The 21,256-nt window shown below is 43.5% G+C and overlaps 1 protein-coding gene and 1 long non-coding RNA gene across 3 annotated transcripts in view; both read left to right on the top strand.

Moving 5' to 3' along the window:
• LOC119171457 (uncharacterized) overlaps positions 1-21,256 on the top strand; it is a 198,486-nt gene that overhangs the window by 5,422 nt on the left and 171,808 nt on the right. The gene's annotated exons all lie outside the window — the stretch shown is intronic.
• On the top strand, positions 9,428-19,756 carry LOC142814611 (sterile alpha motif domain-containing protein 3-like). The gene is made up of 9 exons (XM_075893653.1): positions 9,428-12,914; positions 15,766-15,875; positions 15,953-16,183; positions 16,251-16,335; positions 17,053-17,199; positions 18,613-18,837; positions 18,969-19,143; positions 19,278-19,351; positions 19,438-19,756. The coding sequence occupies exons 1-9, from the start codon at positions 12,771-12,773 to the stop codon at positions 19,705-19,707; spliced, it is 1,461 nt and encodes a 486-aa protein (XP_075749768.1). The 5' UTR covers positions 9,428-12,770; the 3' UTR covers positions 19,708-19,756.

The following is a 21,256-nucleotide window of genomic DNA, read 5'->3' as shown; positions in this document are numbered from 1 at the left end:
ACCTTGCTGCTTTCAGTAAAGCTTGTAGAAAAATTTGCAGTGCCTCCTGGGTAGTTACAATTTTCATGGAACTTTATTCTGACACAGGGTAGCAATCGGGTCTAACCAATGTCTGAACTCACTGTCATCCAGTTATTGTTACCCATTCTCCGCATTGACGACTTCAAGGATGCTATACATGTTAAATGGCTGTGCATAGGAAGTGTGTATGAAAATTTTGTTGCGCGGGAGAGCGTACATATATCGTAGATGCGATGAAAACGGCATATGAATCAGGCTATGAATGCATAAAATATGCACTGAGACAGCGCGCGCCACGAGTGGTCCGAAAGGCCTATAGACGCTGTGTAGGCTTGCCGTTGCGAAACTTCATTTTAACTTGTCGAGTATTCAACTCTACAGAAACGTGATCTTACGTGTTTCTTGCAGTTGCTGTGAGAAATCGCTTAGCTTCGGCGTTCGTCCGGCCTTTCATCTCTGCGGTTATGCCCGCGCCGCCATTACCAAGTCCCTGATTGGACGGCGAGAGGCTGCATAATTTGTGAGATCGTCTGAAGTGGGCTGCGCTGGGTACTTCGGTCAGCGTGCTATAGGCGATGCCGGTAACCACCGCGGATTGCGATAAACTACTACAGCAAACGCGTAAACATAGCTTAGTTAGGCGCACAATGCGCTAGAAGAGACGAACTCGGTCGTTACTCTCTCTTGAAAGCTGGCGAACGGGTGTTTCCTTGCCCGACAGAATAGAACGCTCGTAACTGGGCGTGTGCCAAGGGCGTGGTGTATACATGTGTTTCTCGCGTGTGGCAGAACAAAATAAAACGCCCAGGCACCTTTGATGTTTAAGACTTGGCTCTTTTCGCATTGTCTCTTCCGAAGTTGCGAGCACGTGCACGAAATTGCTGGTTCTCGCGAGCCTAAATGATGCCTAATTAGCCGCCATATTCGAGGCTAAATGGCCGCGCGCCGTCCACCCGTGTATGCAGTCTTAGCCGCCAGGTGGACTCGCGCGAAGCGCCGGTCTGCAATTGGTCGAGCGAGTCCGGCATAATTCTAGGTGGCGCCGCGTCGCGTCGCTCTGGTTTTGAACCAGGCCGATGGGGCTAGCTGCTGAAAATTATGTGCTTCCGTTCTTTTTTTTTTTGCTTTCTTATAAGAAAATACACGTTAACTCACAGTGACTCTGCTCTCATCTGAATTCGTAAACGGTAAGCTGTGTTGTCCTGGACAAAGCTTGAAAAATGTCGACTTAAATGATGTCTTAATGGTGGCTTACGTTGGATAAAGCTGGTTGATGTTCCCTAAAGTTCGCAAGATGATTGCTAATGTTTATTTTTGATTGGTGATGGCTAGCCATTGACAAATTGTCGCAAGGACAGACATACGTTAACGTAATGATGCGCAGTGTAGGTTAACTTCGGTCGATGTAGACGATACACTGGCATGATTTAACAGCACGGTCTGCATTAAATCCCGATTGGAAGATGCTCTCGCATACGAGGAAATAACACGAATCGATCACCCTAATACAACTCTGTTCTCTTCTCTTTTTTTTTTTGTTCTTCTCATTCATGTTTGCTGTTTTCCTTTTCACTGCTTCGCTCATATGCAGTGCCCATCCTTGGAGAGTCAGCGAATAAGTTGCTGACCTTCGCGCAATTGGCGTACTTGGGCAAGGTATTAAAACGTCGTGCTTTTCGGAAAGCAAGTTGCGACTGCTGTTGCGCGTACACATCCAACGTTCCCGCGTGTTCTACCATACTCACCGGGGTTCTTTCTGCGTCTTCAGCAGTTCTGTTACGAGAACAAAAAAAAAAATAAACGAGAAAAAGAAATCTCGAAAGAAAAGACTCATAGAAGGTGAAGGAATGCTGAAGAGCATGCGGTGACATTGGAGAAGCCTCCCGCTGATCCCTGCGAGCCTTTGTGGTCGGCAATATTGTACGCAAAGGTAACACATAAAAAACATAGTGACCGTAATATGAAGCTAGACGCGCAAATGAAGTATTTATGCAAAGCAAACAAAAGAAAGAGAAATGACGAAATGTTCTTGGATCTTTGGGAAAGTTGAGGCATAAAGCTGAAGAGAAATGCATGACGAAAAAATAATAATAAATAAGTACGCGCGTGCCATGGTGAAAACGAAACTGCATGCGAAAAAGTAATAGTCTAGTGCGTTCGTCCCACTGGGTTGCGTTGTGCGGTTTCTGCAACAGCAGCAAGAGCGGCATGGAGACGTCGCCAGCACTGGCATCCTTAATTAATCTTAATTAGGCTAAGGAGTTCCCGAGTGCACCTCCTTTGGCCTTTTTTTTTTTCTTTTTCCTCCCTGAATTCATTCATTTATTTCGGTGGTAGCGAGACGCTCTCAAGCTTGCGTCCGCACGAATCTCTTGGCAAACTCGGTTGAGCACCCTCGAATACCACGGCTTCCCTTCTGCTTCGTCCAGTTTTTCGGTCTACTTGTTTGTTCGTTCCATTTTTTTTTCCTCCCTTTGATCCAGTTGAGGGTCAGCGAGATTTTTCCATCGTTATATACTTTGCTGTTTTGAGGCTGGTAATTTTCCCTCTCGCTAGCATTTCCCAAGCAGCGGCCGCAGTTAACCATTACCTGCGTCCGCAGGACGCCGCGGTAATGTATGCGGGTTATACCCGCTCACAAAACCGCGATGTCGGCAACGTCGTAAATATGGAAATATACGGCTTCGTATGGCGCGATGAGCATACGAAGAAGCAAGGCAGGATTGAAAATGAATACGTTGCATGGACCTGCAAAATATCATGCAGTGTTGGGTAGCTTGACGGTGACAGCGCATTAGCGTAATTAAGCTTGTCGGTGCAAAAGTGACGTTCCAAGAACGTAAGTGGGAAGTAAACATCGGAAGGGTGTACGAGGCAGCTGAGAGAAGATTCGTTGGTTCCTTCCTTCACTTACTAATTCAGCTCTTCGTTCATTCATTGCCATACGTGGCTTGGAGGCTGGTTTGTTCGAACTCCAAGGTGTTTATTTTCTTGCTCCGACAGCATACATCTGTAATGTGAAAGGGTTAGTTTTAGTTTTAGTTTTAGTTTTTTTTTGTTGAATGACTCTACAGATACGTTCTAGTAATGTTCATTGTGATTTGACTCGTCGTGAAGGAGATAAGTGTGTCACGTTATTGCAACGCATTCCGTATACTGCTCGGAACGTGCGATGATTCATATCGATCTTCGCTCCTATTGATAGCGTACTTACGCGCACACGATAAGCACAGTTTTTTTTTTTGCTGAACATTAGCTTAATGGTCGCAAAAGTTTCGCTAATCAATATCGTCCGTCCCAAGTCACAGCAGAAATTGTTGTCTTTACTCAATCTCTAACCAGTTAACGATCTCTCTATCAATTCAGTGTCTTCTACGATTGCCGCAAGACAGGTCAATAATTTTCAAGAAGGCACAGACGGCAGAAGAATAATAGTGTGTACGTCTCGCCACTCAGTGGTGCTCCGAGTTCGTTTATCAAGCAGACGCGGGAATTCCGTCGTCTGTCTCCGAGCGTGCGCCCGGCGTAAATCATCGCCCCAAAGTTGAACGAGACGCGGAGGATGACTCTTATACAACACAGTGTATACCCCGGGCCACCGACCCTTCCCCTGGCCCGCTAAAAAAAGATCGACTTCCCGACAAAGAAGCGAAAACCGTGCGGAGATGCCCGCATACCGCAGTTTACGTATACCCACACTCTTAAAAAAAAGTTAGTAAAAAGGTAGTAACTGCAAGCGAACAGGTAGTAACGACAACGGTTACTACCTTTCCTGAACCGTTCCTAGCTTCTTCCTACCTATTTACTACTTACATTAGTAAACAGTTGCAACCTAACTGCAATAGGGTAGCAACTGCAGCTGTTACTACCTCTCTTGAATTTTTACTACCTCTTTGCTACCTATTTACTACATACATTAGTAAGCAGTTACTAGCTGCATGCAAAGAAGTATAGTAGCTGCAACGTTTACTACCTCACTTGAGGTATTACTAACTTTTTCGTATTCTTGTTAGTAAAGAGTTGAAATGTTGAGTAGTTGAAGGTATTGAAATACAAATTCTATACTTGATCACGGTCTCTCTCTTCACCAAGCCCAGGGGTGGTTCATGACCCTTATATATATATATATATATATATATATATATATATATATATATATATATATATATATATATATATTATTCGAAGGTCGTTATTCGAAGGTCGCAGGTTCGGTCCCTGCCCACGGCAAAGTTATTTTTTCACCCACTTTTCTTTCTTCACGTTTACATTACAATTTGGTCTAATACCTTTCCCTATACTTTCCTCTTGGCATTATTGTCTGTTAGATCTCATTATTATTGTGTCAAAACACGCAAACACGAGCCCTTAATTATACACTTCTTTCCCTTATATATATATATATATATATATATATATATATATATATATATATATATATATATATATATATATATATATATATATATATATATATAGGCACCATGTGTAAAAAACAGAAAATATTCTATAGGTGTAAATTTTCACAGCTGTACATTTGCATAACTCTAAGCTAACAGGCCCTAAGCCGTAACTTTGTGGCTGCCCATTGTGTTTCATGTTGATTAACCGAAATTGTTCGCTGAATGATAATATTTCGGTTGCAGTTGAAGGTAGCAATTTCACATTAACAGCAGATGTGCGCATCAGATAGTCCAAAGTAACAATCATATCAATTATCCGCTCCGGATACTACTAAATAAACAGAGCAATATGTAACAAAGTAACCATGCACAATGCGTTTCACTATAAATGTGGTGGATATCATTTAATTTGTTATCACACAAAGTGCCATGCGCTCTGCAGCAATACAGTGGGAAGAGACCAATAACACTGATAAAAGAAAAAGAATGTAACAAGCTTTGGTTAGAAAACAGTAGATGAAAGGGTGCATCAGGTACAGTAAAAGATAAATACAGTAAAGACAGCACACTAGAAACCATACACTAAAAGAGAGATGTAACATAAAATCATACGTCATCTTCAGTTGCGTAGCCAGGGAGGACATTTCCAAATACACAAACTCCAGAGCAAAAATATATGAAGTATGACTGAAACCCCTCTCCTAAAAAAACATTGGCTACGCTACTAGTAGTTTAGATTCAGCCCGTGACAAAAAGCTGTCTAAGATGACAATTTGGACATCATTCAACAATCATAATTTCAGGCCGTAGCATCAGCTCAGCACCAAAATATAGGTCAAGAACTTGAGGTGATGGAAGATTGAAGGGCTGTACAAGTTTTTGCTCGTCTGTATTGTCGACAACATACGACCAGCGGTGACGATCGAATCTGACTGTCATGAGCACATCTACAAGCAGGAAAAGGCTTCCGCAGTAAATATACAGCCTTCTTATTTGGCCAAAAAGTGGCAGCTGTTGCTTCTCTAGGATGACTACATCGAACTTTTTGAAAACCAAGTTTTCCACCTCGGCAGAACCAACTTCCCACACTGGAATGCCAGGAGAGACAACTTTGCGCATGTATGAGCACAAGTCTTCTAGCTTCAGCTGCCTGGATCTTTTAGTCTGTATGCCACGGTCCACTTCTAAGTTGGAAAATTCGAAACTCTGCAGCAACTGGTGTCTTTCTGCGATAGACTTGCATATATTTCGAAAGTTTTGGTTGCGCTGTGCAATAGTTTTCATGTACTGGTGTTTGGCTTCATATCGCATGCACCAGTATTGCTTTAGTGGACCAAGTTCACTGATGAGCCGAGGGTAATGAATCAAGAAATGCAGTTTGGGTATTATTGCACCAGGGTAGAGAGCAGCAAATGAAGATAAAAAAAATCGTATTTCATCTTGCAGATATGCCAAATGGTCGTGAGGAATCTTGTCGGCAAATGTTATATCTGCAATGCTTCTCAGAAGTAGGTACACTTCCCAGTGCTCATTTTGTTTAGGAACAATATCTGCAAACATAAGAGAAAAAAATCTGAATAGGCACCACTTTTGAGAAGCTGTTCCCTTGTATGCACTTTGCCCATTAAGAAAGGATTTCACGACTTCTTCCGGTTTGTTCTTTTTGTCGTGAGCACCAAAAACGAATGTGCGGATACGATCAAGGTCTGAGTGCCTAATTACTCCAGAACGAAGCAGGCCTTGCAAAATGTGCCTTAATACATGTGGAATGGCTCCCTCCAGCACATCGTGCATCAAGTCCGGAGGCAGTTGCACTGTCACATCAAAATAGGCAACATCTGTGAGTGGAGATTCATCTTTAACGCCGTACAGTGCTGTGCCTAGCTGCCTATTTATTTTAGCACTTGCAACGTGGTTTTGGTGCAAGGGCAGATTTCGAACCTGAACATCACTCTCGTGAAAGGCAGTGTTGAACGCCGAGTTTGGTGAAGTACAAAATCTGCATGGACGACCACGGCTGAAAGAACACGTGAATCCGCCAAGTCGATTCATTGAAAGGTTATCACCGGAAAAGGCAACAAGAATCGCTCTCACCTTTACCGCAACAGAGTTCTTCCACAGAGTGAAACCAGTCATCCATAAAGCTGATACGTCATCTACAACTGGCTTCAAAATAACATTGATTCCGTGCTTGATGACAAGTCTATATGGTGCAACTAAAACTACATGGATAGAGCTGAGCTGTGATCTGTATTTGGCATGGATGTTTACCACGCTGAAATACACGACAAGGATTTTGTGAACACCCCGCTTTGACCCCAGCGGATTCACTATCTCCACTTCGTCGCTGTACAACACAAAAAAAAGCGTATACTGCGCGCCATCCTCGAGTAGTGCATGCAACTTTTCTTTGTATATGCAGCCATCCCTAAAATTATGCAGCGTTGGTGAAGGCGCTCCTGTTGAGAAATCTAGCTCTATGTGGTCGCGGAAGTTCTCAGAGGACATAAGATTTCGCATGACACCACTTATAGGAACAAACTGAAAAGTCTCACCAGCACCAAGATCACGCACTTCAGGCTTTACGTAGGGCAGGTGACGCTTGGCGAATTGCTCTCGCTTATATTTACTACTTGCTGCTTGAAAAATATCCTCTAAGAATTCACCAGCGAGTAACTTGCGCAGTTCGATTCCTGCCGACTCCATCGCGATGTTATTTTCAATGACAGAAGCGAATGTCCGAATTATGTCGAGAAAGGTAATCTTGAAGTCATTGAAAACACTTTCTGCCGTAGAGTGCGGTAGCTTGTGCACTTCTGCAACACGAAAAAAAAGTAAGCACAGCTGTTTTTTTATTTTCAGCACGAAGTCGTTGATTGTGGTCACTCGAGCAGTGGGAACAGAGACCGCATCGCATTCCGTGTTGATCATGTTCGACGAGCAACCAGATGAAAACATTTCACTGTGATCACCCACTGTGTCGTGCGCAGCGCAGCTTGTTGTGGCACGCACCGGTGGTTCTTCGAGGACTGTTGGTTCAACACCGGCTTCCTCTGCGTCATCCATGTCCATATATCGTCTGTGCACACGGTAAATGTGCCTTCGATAAGATTCGAACTCACTGTAGGTTTTCGCACACCCATCCACACCGCACATGATAGAAAATCTATTGTCGTGGCGATGGTCTCTTATGTGCCAGACGACTTTGCAGAGCTTCGTGGACGAGAACGCACATCTTGGGCATGAGTGTAACATGTTCACTCGCGGCAGTATTTGCGTACAGCCGCTGGGCGGTATTCTGGACTAAGTACGCCGACGGCTCACCATGATTACAGGTAGCTACATGGCAGACGTAACTGCAGTTCTATCCGTAGTTTTCACCAGCCGAACTGGGCCAGCATGGCTTACCATTTAGGACCAAAAAGTTGACAAGACGGCGGAGGGCGAAAAACATGAACCGGCAACACGTGGAAGCTCCGCATTCTTTGAGGGTTTTTGCACGGCCGGGCTAGACTGCACCTGGAAGGCGGGCGTCGTGGAGGAAGGGGGGGGGGGGGTGGGTGGCAAGGGTGAGATATTTTCACTGACAATAAGGATAAGGAGTAGTTGCCTTTACACGGGAATTCATGTGCCGTCTTAGCTGCGGGTAGCGAGAGGGTACACATTCCTACACGTGTCTAGCAGCGCCGTGAATATTGGTCGATGCAGAAACGGTTTCTTTCAAAATCAAGTTCAAGATCTAGTGAAGGATTCGACGAAACACCGTCTGGCGAGGGGCATACGTGTCTTGCAAATAAACAAACACTCGCCAAATTTGCAACGATATACGTTGCAATTAGCGAGCGTTTGTTTATTTGCAAAACAAGTTCAAGATTTGAAAAAGCCACGCTAAACTGGACGGACATGCTTTTCGTGGAAGTACACTGTGCAGGTGGATTTCTTGGACCTGCCCTTCATCGTGCCCGAAATACAGGCTGCCCGTAGGGAAAGCGCATGGGTTGGTTTACTTCATGCCACGCACGTGCTTATTGTGACATTTCATTCGTAGGGCAAGTATTGAACTTCCTGAGAAGCTACGGCAACATAAGAGCGATGTCCCCAAGTTCCAGTGACAAAGAGTACGTTCGCGGACCACGGCATCTATTTTCACAATGCCGGCGTCGTCGAACAAGATGCAGCTTATTTAAACAGGTTTTCGCGAAATCCTGGCCTATCCAAGACAGTCAGTCAGTCAACAAACTTTTTACACATTCCCCTGAGGAGCTGACGTCTTTCAAGACGGCTGGTCGGCTGCGGGCGGCACCCACGTCGGTACAGGAAGGGCATGCCCCTTTCGCAAGGAGACAGCCAGTAACTTCAACCGGCTTAAGGTGCGCTGCTAATCGAGTGCGCTCAATATAATTTCGCTCATCATGAAGAATAGGCACGACCCCACGGCAGGAAGAAAAAGTACGCGAATCGTGGAATTTTTTCTTGCAGCTAAAAAAAAAGAAGAAAAGAAGTGGATATTTCAAGGGCTAGTTTTTCTTTGTTAGTCTTGATATTGCACCTAAGAACAACAAAACAAAACATTTGTTTACTCCTTACTTTGATTGGCGTCCCTCTGTTTCAAGTAAAGTCCATTAATTAAAGGACTGCACAGCAAGCATAACCGCAATTAGTCTCCTAACCATGGTTATAGAAATTAAACGGGTGATTCCACGGGAGATAAGGTAATAAACCGAACTGAAGTGAGATCGACAGGAATCTGAAAAGGATGTATCACATTTGATTGAGTATTTCATATTTTATGTATATAGCACCAAGCAGCCCGAAAAGGAACCCAGTTTTCTTTTAAACTGCATAATTTATGGGATCAAAAATATGGAACATATTCAATGCGGGGGACCAATTTCATCACCCGTCGTTCTCGACAGGTGATGAGGGTGTTATAAGCAAACATTACCGTTGAATTTTTTGTGTGAAATGTATGCGACAGAAACAGTAAAGCAACATTTATGAAACGTACTTGTAAAGCGAAGGAAACTATTTTTGAAAAATTTCTGAATATGCAACACTAAGTATAAATTGTTGTTGGGCGATTTGATTTAACGTCAGTAGGGTACATAATACCGCAAACTTGGAAAAAACACAGATTCTAGTAAATAAGTAGGAGGGAGCAGAAAGGTCGTGCGATAAACTTCTTTGTTTATTTGAAAGAACAGGCCACCAGATTACAAATCTCTGCGAATGCGTGCGTCAAAATCGGTAAACACTGGTCACATTCGCGTGTCAGAAAGCTGCAGCTCGTTTTGGTAAAGTAAAATAGTCGTATCAATAATGTAAGCTGTGCCTCTTTTCTTAATGTCAAACGCCCCCAATAGCTCGCACTAATGTTTCGTTGCTTCTGCCTATTATCTTGACCTCGCGAAGCCGAGGATCACATCTGCAGGCTATACCATGCGCAGGTAAATACGCATTTCTTTTATTCTTTAGAGATAAAGGATGCTCCCGAGTCGGTCGTTGAGACAGCGTCCTGTTTGGCCTACGTACGTATTCCCACACGACAGCGGTATTTATGCAACCGTCACGCATTTCACATAAGGTATGGTGTGCTTCTTCAGGCATCCAGGCATTTCTGTCAACGTGGCTGACCCACGGACACCGTCCAGCCAACTTGTGTGGTGCCGAGATTACGCCCACGTACCATGCTTATTCCAGCTCACAATCATCAAAAGGTAGCAAAGGTTTGCTTTTGCGTCCACGTCTGGTGATGATGTAAAAATTTGAACGACTCTCGAGTGCAACGATCCCGGCGGCGATACCAAATGTTTGTTTTGTCGAGAAGTGGGTGACACGTGTTATTGGTACCTACTTTACACAGTGTTTAGACTTGAGTGAATAGCCGTTTGTAGAAGAATTATTAAGATGCTCGCTTAGCCGAATGTTTACACACCGACACCAACTCGAACAATCAGCCATTTTTACACACCAACCCGGTTGCCCCACGTACACCCACCTCAGTTGTCTATTGGCACAATGGTCACAGTAACTTAGAGTGGTCTAGAGTGGCTATAGACCACTCTGGGCTCCGTGTTTCGGAGCACAAACCGAGATCTCAACCAAAAAGTGTCACTTTTTTTGGTCTAGTGAAATATGCCGATGGAATATGCATGCCGATTCGACGCTGCAGTGTACTGGTTTAATATGGCAGACAGTGTGCCATCTTAAGAAGCGGAGGTTGGGAATACTTTCTAAGAAGAATAATAAAACATTAATTGGACAACTGCAGATCGAGAAGACATACGCGCCCGATATGTTTGAACTCTTTAGTGTGATTCAGCGGTCCTCTGGATACCATTCAATTGTACGATATGCCGGGGCCATCCTGATTAAATGCGTCGCAGTGGTCTAGCTAAACTATATATGGTCATATCTCCGACGAGCTTTGTAAAGGCAGCCACCCGCCCCATTATTCTGTCAACTAACATGATTTTAATTAGAACTAACAGACAATGACTCCAAGAAATATATAGAGGGTGTTATTAGAAGTAATTGCAATGTACATGTAAAGAAAGAAAATGGCATGGAAAGATAGCAGTCCGCTGGTAGGGACCAAACCTGTGACCTTCGAATAACGCATGCGATGCTCCAGAGCAGGGGTTCGCAACCTGCGGCCCGCGAGGCACTACTATATATGTGGCCCCGGCAGGACGTCCACCCCCCCCTCTCCTTCTAACCTTATTTCTTCGTATACTTAAAGGACCAGGCAGTTTTGGCCTAAAATGCAATTTTTTTAGTAACCAATGTTTAATTGGAACCTCATGACGCGTGCTTAAAATAAACATGATTTTACAGTTTTTTTACATTATCCCTTTGCTCGCAAAGCCCCCCCCCCCCCTTCCATTTGGCCCGTCGCTGTGCCAACTTCTGCTCTAGAGCATCGCACGTGTCGAAGGTTCGGTCCCTGACTGCGGTAAGTTACCTTTTCGTCCACTTTTATTTCGTCAAACTTACATTGCAATAACTACGAATAACATTCCCTATACTATCTCTGGCATCATTGTCTGTTAGTCCTCATTAATATTCTGTCGAACAAAGAAAAACGAGCCGTTCAGTTTTCACTTCTTTCCTTCAGCCAATGTATGTATATCTTTCCTAACAGAACAACAAGACCTTGAAGCAACAAAAAAAATTTCTCACACAGGTTTTGATAGTGAATATTACCTACATGCAACACAATCACTCCATTAGAGTCTCTCTCGGAGTGAGACCGTGCGGAAGTGACATAATATCGCTTGTAGAATAAATGATGTTGACACCGGTGATTGTTTTGTCACGAACTCAATGGCCACGATAAATGAAATCTTAGCACTTCATTCACGTGCTCGGAGAACATATTCAAGTTCTCATCGAATGGCCGAGAGATAACAGAATTCTTTGCCTACATTATGCTTGAAGCAGTTTGTTTTTACGAGTGGCCTTGAAAACTGTGTCTCACACCTTTCAAAACAACACGTGGGGAGCTGCATCACACTATCTGAAATAACACAACCGCTGCTTAATTAGTATTGAGCGAAGTGGTAGCTGCACATGACTTCTGTCGTCGTAAATTCACGTTAAAACGGACGTGGCATCTGCCTACACGAGCGAGTCATGCAGCAGAGAATTAATATAAATTAATTAATTTGTGCGCTCGATGCACACAAATTGAATTGAGTTAGCTTCTTTGTGGTGGTCTTACTTATTTGTACCAATGTCCATCTGGTTAAGCGCATAATTGTAAGCTATATAAACATGGAAGGTGGTGGCGCGTTACAGTGTCGAACGTTAGGGGGGGGGGGGGGGGGCAGTGGTTTTCAGAATCGGAAAAGAAAGGAAAAGTGAACCCCGCAAATATTTGCCGCCAACTGCGACACCTGAGCAGTGGTTCACTGGGGAAGGGGGATAATAGACTAGAGTGGAGAGATGAAATGGGAATAAGAAAGCGAGAGAAGAGACCAGGAAAAAAAAAGGGGGGGGAGAACTTGTTCTCTTTTCATGCCCTTCTACTCACTCGCTGTCCCCAACTGGACCGGCATAATGAATAAAATGTTCTTTATTACCTTCGCATGCCAGCTACAGGTTTCAGACAGGACAAATTTCCGCTGCACAGAGCCAAATGGTCTTCAAGATTCAAAATTTTAACAACAGACAGCGTCGTTGTGATAGTTACCTTCAGGAGGCGCTGATTACTGAAACGCGGCAGGGGGCGCACACATCGACGGAAGCTGAGCCAGGCTAGGGTGGCTAGCCAGGCAAAGAGCAGGTTGTCGCAGTGTGAACGTGTCAGCAGCTTTCCTCCCGCGCCCACGTGCTTGTGTATTCATGGAGCCGCCGGAATTCCAATATTTGGTGTCATTTCAAGGCCGCAAGAAGATTATTTCTGCTCGTGGACCGACGGAGGCGGACATTTTGGAAGCCTTGAAGACGACAGACTTTGGCCATTCTTTGCAAGCATGCCGGATTGAGGTATGTTGTCTCTATCCTGAAGTGCATCGAATTGCATTGTGACAGTGGCCCAAACAGTACTGATTATATTCCGTTGTTAGCACGTGCTTCAACAGTTTTACCAAGCATGCGCTCGCGCTTTTCGAAGCGTGGGGCTTTTCTTGCCCTGCTCTCTCACTGGAGCTGTCGGCCCGCGAAGCGTGCACGTGGTCTCGGAGTTGCTGATGGGAGATGTAAACCAGGTTTAATCTCCGCTTCGGCGGCGCGCAACCACCCTTTGCTGGCATTCGCAGTGGTTGTGTTGCGATAATGTAATGGTGCGAATCGGCTATCGGGGTGGTTTTAAAAAAAAAGTGAAGAAATAAGTGTGGCCTCGTAACTGTGGCTCACTTCGGAGGTCAACTCAACAACACTGCACCGAGGATGGGGAAGTGGGAATGACAGATGTAGAGGATGAGAGGTGAAAATGGTAAAAAAAAATGCGCACTCGATCTGTCTCTCGGAGGCACGCACGAACTTTCATTAGCGGAAAGTGGGGCAGCGCGCTTGGTCATCCAGTTATCGAGCAGGCAATGCACCAAGACACGGCGTTGGTAAGATGAGTGGCCGTCGCTGAGTTCGTTTCCTGGTGTTCAAATTGAGCGAGATTGTTCACGAATAAAGGCATAGCTAGGATGTTAAGAGGTTAGGTATGTAAGGAGATCAGCAAAAAAAAGTAAGACTTTTGTACCGCACGTAAAACATGAAATCAATAAAATTGGACTACAAGAAAGACTTATTATCAATTTCGAAGGACATGGAATAGGCTAATTTCTGTGGTTACTGCATGTATCTTCCATAGTGAAAATAGCGTGGGTGCAGAAGCTGCTTGTTAGCATCGGCATGCGCAGGGTTCCCCTCTGAAGAGGGGGGCTGGGTGAAGGTTGCACGCCGGGCACGTTCTCTCCCCCCACCCCGAAATTTTTTTTCGCTCTGCCTACACAGAACAAAATGAACGTTTACCTGCCCGGTACCCACTATAGATCAGAAACGTGCCCTCCCCTCTGAAAAAGATATCTGCATACTACCCTGGCTGACTTTGCGCTGCCTTCTGAAACTCAGCACCCCTCTCCCTATTGTGTCAATGAGTGGGGCAAACATGGCGACCCCCTTCTACGTCTTAATTGACAATAGGGTGAGGGGCGGGGGGACCGCCAGCTGTGCTCCCAGGTATGCTCGTCAGAAACTGAAAATTCTCAAAGCTAGCGTAAAGTGTTGTGTGTGTGTGTGTGTGTGTGTGTGTGTGTGTGTGTGTGTGTGTGTGTGTGTGTGTGTGTGTGTGTGTGTGTGTGTGTGTGTGTGTGTGTGTGTGTGTGTGTGTGTGTGTGTGTGTGTGTGTGTGCGTGTGTGTGTGCGTGCGTGTGTGTGTGTGCGTGCGTGTGTGTGTGTGTGCGTGCGTGTGTGTGCGTGCGTGTGTGTGCGCGTGCGTGCGTGTGCGTGTGTGTATGTGTGCGTGCGTGCGTGCGTGCGTGCGTGCGCGCGCAGTCTTGTGTTCTGGATGCTTGTTCACCAATGCTGTACGTTTGCCCCACGGTCGGCATTTCTGTCTCGCAGGTGTCGTTAGGTGTGTTTAATGCTTTGTATTCTTTGATATATTGTGTTGCTTTGTGTAGTGAAATCATCAATAATTATTAGGTGTGTGAGTATTCAAATTACCAATGGAATAGCGACGGATCCTTTATCTCTATTTAGCTATTTCATTGCCGAAATGTGTGCACTCGAAACATTAATGGGCTATCAACACTGTATTTATTAGCGCATGATTTCGCTTCTGCAAAAAACTATGGTGTTGCCAAGCGGTGGTGTTGGATGTTGAAACACAGTTTGAATTTTAGCCATTTTTGTAAAGGTGATAGCTGCCAGGTAAAGCCAGCTACATAGGTCAGAGAAAGTGTTTCCCAGAAACAGTCTGGAAGATAGAAGTGCAGCATAGCGTTCTTGCAGAGTAATATGAGAAGCACGATCATAAGATCGACTTCGACATCGCTTCTGTTCTTGAAACAGAAAGGAATCTATGAAGGAGGCTCTTGTTCAAATGCTGTTACATTCAGAACACACCTGTAAACATGAACCGGTCGTTAGGAACAATTCCCTCTGTATACGTTCACAGCCTCCGATACGCGAGAGAAAGAGAAAGCAGGGGCCATTGTCAAACAAGACGGGGAGATGCTTCCATGACCAATATAGTCATCTCCTTAGGAAAATACCGAATTGGTTCCGAAACGTCGAGATCTCTACGAACTTGGCTAGAGCCATTTCTAATTTCTAAATTGTGATACACTGTAGAAGAAAAGTTTGACGACAGAGATAACAACAGAGCTAAAAAATTTGCTTCAGCTTAGCGCACGCAAGAAATGCAGCCTAATAATTCCTTCAACGTGCGAAAATATAAGGCTCCATGGTCTATTGAATGAAGACTTGTGCCATTAGCGTATACAGTATTTTATAGATAGCAGATACTGTGAGTGTGGTTTTTCGTTGTAGCACAGTGATTATCTTCTGCTAGTACAGCAATCATTAAATGCTTTTGTTTATTTCTAATTGATGTTATGAAACAGTGAAATTTCACAAGTTTAATTGTCACTATTTCACAAATCTGAACTTACTGATACCGAATGTCCAGACGAGTAATTTACAATGCTCTTTACAATACATACATTAAGGGTTTCTCGACAATACACACGGCATCATGATAATAATAAAAAAAAACAGGACAAGTAAAGTGATTCTAGGGTGCTATTGAATATAACATTGGTAGTCTGCTTACTTCAGGTTCTGTGCCTATTGAGGTAACTTTATGGGAATTTGAACATCACATCTGAATCTCTTTCAGGTATACAACGTCCGACATGATGAATTTGTGGACCCACCAGCTGGCCATGTCTTCTCTGAGAAAGATAAAATCAGGCTTGTGTGCAGTGAAAACTTCTTAATGAGCTGCAGGTCAGTACCTAAATTTCAGGTGCCAAGTTTAATATTGCTTTTGGAAAACTGCATCACTTACTAGCCTCTGTTTTCAGCACAACTGACAAAGTGACAGCAGTGCATGAAGGTAGCCTGCCCAAGACCCTTGAAAGTAATGAGCAGTCACCTAGTCAGCAGCTTGCCTGCTGTGAAAATGATTATAGGCTACCACCTGTGCCCTTAGATATTAAGGATGCGATTGAAAGGACACAACCAGGAAAAGTGTCCAGTCACACTAAATCCCGCATTGTAGGGTGGATTGCAAATCATCTCATGACTATAACAGTGTAAGTATAGGCATGTATTTGCATGTGTTTAATTCAGTACAGGTTTTAAAGTTGCTCTTTTTTACAGCTATCCAGGAAGCCTCTACGAAGCAGCTGCAAAATCTCTCGTGTTGGAATATCCAGTGCTAAGGGACACTATTGGCACAGGCTGGGTAAGCACTAAAGCAATGGCATTCCTATAACTTTATTGGGATGTCATACATGTTGGTGAGCTAGACTGCAGGTGCCCTTCAAGTTATTTTGTTCTTGGAGAGCATTCAAGAAGTTTCAACCCCATATTTATTACATTTGAATAATTGCCATGCATGTTCTTAGAGTCGTTTCATCGAACTCTGATAATGGCAGACATTAACTTGAGGGTTTGATAATAATCATCAACTAGGTGCCCATGGCCAATATATTCATATCATGCATTAATAAAGTTAAAAACTGGCCCTGGTTATAAGCTTTAACACCGGTTTAAGAGGATAAATACAGATGTAATGCATCGCTTCTGGGGATTGAATATTACCACTAATGGTATATGTAGTTTCTAATCACAGCTTGAATAGAGGCTCACACAAGCTCAGTTCTGCGACTGAAATGCCACGATCTTCGCCATGCCGCATGGCTCCAGCACATACATAAAATGCAGGAACCGGAGTTTGGAATGAGCAGATAAAGCTAAAATACAACAGATATGCTGATATTACTAGGAACAGCTAAATTTGCCAGGTATTGTCACCTGAATCTGCTTCTGCCCCATAGCAGGTTAAAAGCAGTGTATCAAGGTTCCCAAAGAATCATTTGCTTCAAAAGTGACCATGTTCAAAGAGGACAGTGTCCACTGTGCGGAAATTTGAAATAATAAAAAAAATTGTTGTTTCCAGGACTCATGGAAAGTCTCCTTGAAATACAAATTCGCATATATGAGGAAGTCTCTGTGCACAGTTCCAGCTGTTCAAGCAGCGAGAGCAGCTTACGGAAAACGCAAAGACTTAGAAGAAAGCACCAATACTAAGCGGCACTGCCATGTGGTAAGTGAAACGTCAAATGGACTGGTACATAGAACTCAACTATGAAGTCACTCTTATTTTATGTGTGAGCTACTGAAGTAAAACATTATTCATGTTTTTAACGATATAACCTCTTCATATCAACACATTAAGAAGCCAGGCAAGTTTTCAGGGCCATATTGACAGTTAAAGTATAGTAAATGCAAAATAAGACAAAATAAATTTGGTAAACAAAAAAATCATCTTATCTCCTATGGAGAACAAAACAACAACTTTCACAGTTTTCATGCAAGGCTCTATTATTTGAGTCAAGATGGTAATGCTCTATCAAACTTCTATGTGTCCCTGTATGTTTAAAACTCGGCGTTTCAGCAAGTGCCGCGGGCATGTTGCTCGATTCCTCATTCTTTTCTTCATTTTGTAGCTAGGTTCCCGACTTGGCTGATTCCATGCTCCTTGGTTAGCAAGTAGTAGATTTATTGCTCGGTATCAGCTTGTTATTGACATCATGCATCATTCCAGCTTTAAATATTGTGTTCTACATTTTGCACCATACTTATCACTGAAAGTGACTGACAATCCTTTGATTCAACTATTAAACTCGCATGAGTACTGAAATAAGTGGACAGGTGAAATCAAACTACTGCAGCTCAGTGAGCATGTGATGTGAAAGCTCCAACCAGCGATAATTAATGCCCTTTCAGTGGCCACCATAAACAATGCCCATATGCTATGCTTGGCTTCAATATCTGTCTGTCCTCTACATTAGAAAAGCTCCTTATTGCTCTTTATTTGTTGACTACACCATGTAACTATACATAAACCAATGTTTTTCCAGAAGCTTTTTAGAGGTGAACATTTTTTTTTGGGGGGGAGGCAAGATACATATTAGGTTCGAAATTTCAAGTTTTCAAACTTTCTTTTTATATGAAAGAACAAGCACTACTAACTAATATCTGGTCAAAGTTTTACATATATGACATACATATAAAGGCAACAACTCTTGTATTCTAACACCGACACCGCAGTTGGCAATATTTAAAATCAGTGTTACCTCTTCAGACTCCTTCTGATATAGGTAGGAGGCGTGGTTCACTGGTTTTACACACACATTTGCGATATGCTGGTTCACAAGGTGTAAATTTGGAAGTGGTGAAGTGCCGAGGTGGTCGACATTGGAGAGAATCATTGTGAGAACTTTGATATTAACATAATTTATGACACACTCGCAGAGCAAGATGGTATCAGTACACACTGCTTCAGTTCTCTTACGTAAGTCAACCCTGTAATTGAGTTCTCTACACATGTCCAGTTCAAAAAAATGCCAACATTCTTCAACTGAGCTAGCAAAAAGTTGAGTTTTCATGTCTGCCTATTTCATGTCATTTGTCGTGATCTTTCACTGTGCAGTACCATCTTTTTTTTGCTGATTAGATTGTAGATCTCTCCCAACATGTCGCTTCTCAGCATGATGAGGCTACAATTAATAGCCATATTGACTACATGGTGAAAGAAATCAAGCGGCCTATTCCTGACATGCAAAAACTCGGTGATTCTATGGAGCAGACAAGACCATCTAGACAGAAGTGGATGAAGGAAATGAGGCCATCAACAGCAGATGTGGTGCTGAAATACCCTGCTTTGGCAAAGGCTGAAATGGTGAGCAGAAACAGCTGTGGTTTTGATCCTGCTGCAGAAATGTATGTGAGAGAACTTAACAATGAGTTTTTTTATGTTATCGATAGTTGCAAATTTGTTGGTGATTCGGTACAATTTTTTTGTCGTTCTAGCTTCATGAGGAGTTCATTGCTCTCACTGGCGTTAACTTAGAAAAAAAGGTCCTGGAATTTATAAACCGGTATGGAGACCGGTGTTTTGAGCTTGCGAAGTGTCGTCGTTGCGCGAAGGAAGCTGTGAAAGCAATTGAAGAAGAAGTCGAGGCACTGGATGGTGACGAAAAGAAATGTACGTGTAGAAGCTTGCCAGCTTTTCCAGTTTTCCCAAATTTCCAAACTTTTATAAGTCATTTTCATAGGAGTATTACTGTCAATGCCCTTATATGTGAAAGTTTGATGTGCCTAAAAATATTTCGTCAACAGATCGCTTTGCCGTTGGCATTGTCGAGTTGCTGCCCATGCTCCTAAAGGAGCAGCCGCGATTTCTGCAGGGACCGGTGAGCTTATTTGCTTTACCTTTTTTTATATCAGCTAGTATACTTTTCATCAGTGATGCTGATTTTATGTATTACTCATTTTACAGGACACCTACCCTGCCCTTTCGCTGAAGGGCAAAAATGCCTCTGAAGCTACAAACATAGTTGCGAGCTTTGAAGGGCTTAGTGTAGAGGTGCTTGATGTAATTGCAGGTATGACGGCGCTTATGGAAATATACTGGATATTCGATGTCAAGTACAGTGGCGCCAACAAAAAAACATTCACTCTACTTGAACATTTCTGTGGCTTGCCGACAAGTGCAAAGCAGATGCCGCTAGTCATACGGCAAATATCATCGCTTGAAAAGGCAACTTAAGTTATGCCTACAGACGTGTGTTATCAATAAATGTTTTCATATAAAAATGCACTGTGTGGCATATTTCATTGCTCCCTGGCTTTTGGAACAATGCATTGTTTTGTTCCTGACAATGTCAGCCGCATAAACCTGTGGTTTTATACGGCCGTTGACACTCAGCAGTGAATTTGGAGGTGTGTTCGTAGTGTCTTTCATGATAATATATTTCGCAGTGTGGAACAGAACCAGGTGTTTTCCAAGAAAAAGTGCTAAATACCATGATGCAATACATTGGCAATTATTCTGATTTTATATGTATAGTGCATATCTATATTATTGGTATATATACCCGCATTTTCGTCGCATTCATTACAGCTACAATGTTCTCGGTAAAATATGGCCATCAGAATAATCAATTCAACTAACCTGGTGTGCACACAATTGTGTATTCGAAGAGTCTGTCGTACCTCCATACCAGCCGTAGCTAGTAAGAACGTAGCATCGATTACTAACATATTAGCTTCGTAACTTTGGAAGAAGGTAGTGGAACTTGCTACTTTTGGGTAGCAACGGCTTGTCACATATGTTACAACCATATTATAGTAATGGGAGTAGTAGTAACTATTGCTACATATGCCGTTACTAACAGGAAGTAGTAATGGCAAGGCCAGTAACAGTTACTACCCTTGTTGTTGCTACCTGCTGTTAGTAACAGCAACGGTAGTAAGGATTCCTACCCTTGCTTTTACTAGCTGCTGCTAGGAACGGCAAGAGTAGTAACAGTGACTACGCTTGCCGTTACTAACTCCCGTTACTAACAGGGTTGTAACATATGTGACAAACTGTTACTACCCAAAAGTAGCAAGTAGCACTACTTTTTTTTTAAGAGTGCAGGCATGCGCTCTTGGCAACGTTTCGTGCTCGTCTCTCTTGAACCTAAACAGACGCGCTGGTCGCGGTCATTTAACTCGGGCGACTGATGCGGAAGGACACTCAAGGGTATATACACACTTTGGTGAGTTCGCACGCTTTGTTCCTATACGTTGTCGCGTGTGCGCCGACCTTGGTGTCTAATGAGCCCAAGATGGTATACACGAACAAGGCACATCTATGAGGCGCGCCCCGAAACGAAACGCCAAAGCAAAGAAGCATGGCGACGACGCCTTATACTCCATTGTGTCGTAATGATGGTAGTAACCTCATTGTCCAGAAGGAAGAAGGCAGGGTGTGGCGCGAGAATGTGGGGACGAAGTGGCAGTTACGAAACGCAATTACATGCTGCGTTAAACTGGGGCGAATGCTGCTGTTTATGGGGCGTCGTGGTTTTACGAAAATCATGCCCGCTAACACCAGAAATCTTTGGCCCAATTCGCGCGACTTTATTGTTTTTTTTTTTTTGTTTTTTGCTCGAAAGCACACCTTGGCATCGAAGTGATGTCTATAGCACCTTGGCCATCCTTGAATAATTTACAATATCAGTATTGGTTAATTTTCCGCCTATGAGCAAACCAAGTGTGACGATTTTTTGTTTGTCTTGGCTGGCACACGTCAGCATGTCGTTGTTCGAGTG

Source organism: Rhipicephalus microplus, chromosome 4 (assembly GCF_043290135.1).
Source record: "Rhipicephalus microplus isolate Deutch F79 chromosome 4, USDA_Rmic, whole genome shotgun sequence".
Lineage (NCBI taxonomy): Eukaryota > Metazoa > Arthropoda > Arachnida > Ixodida > Ixodidae > Rhipicephalus > Rhipicephalus microplus.
The sequence above is the reverse complement of the archived record's forward strand: the minus strand, read 5'-3'. Positions and strand labels throughout refer to the sequence as shown.

What these genes read in the sequence shown, in the direction of transcription:
- LOC142814611 (XM_075893653.1), top strand. Translation starts at nt 12,771, where the DNA reads ATGGAGCCGCCGGAATTCCAATATTTGGTGTCATTTCAAGGCCGCAAG. An exon ending in AACTTCTTAATGAGCTGCAG is followed by an intron (nt 15,876 to 15,952) that starts GTCAGTACCTAA and finishes CTCTGTTTTCAG; the next exon opens with CACAACTGACAAAGTGACAG. An exon ending in CTAAGCGGCACTGCCATGTG is followed by an intron (nt 17,200 to 18,612) that starts GTAAGTGAAACG and finishes TTTGCTGATTAG; the next exon opens with ATTGTAGATCTCTCCCAACA.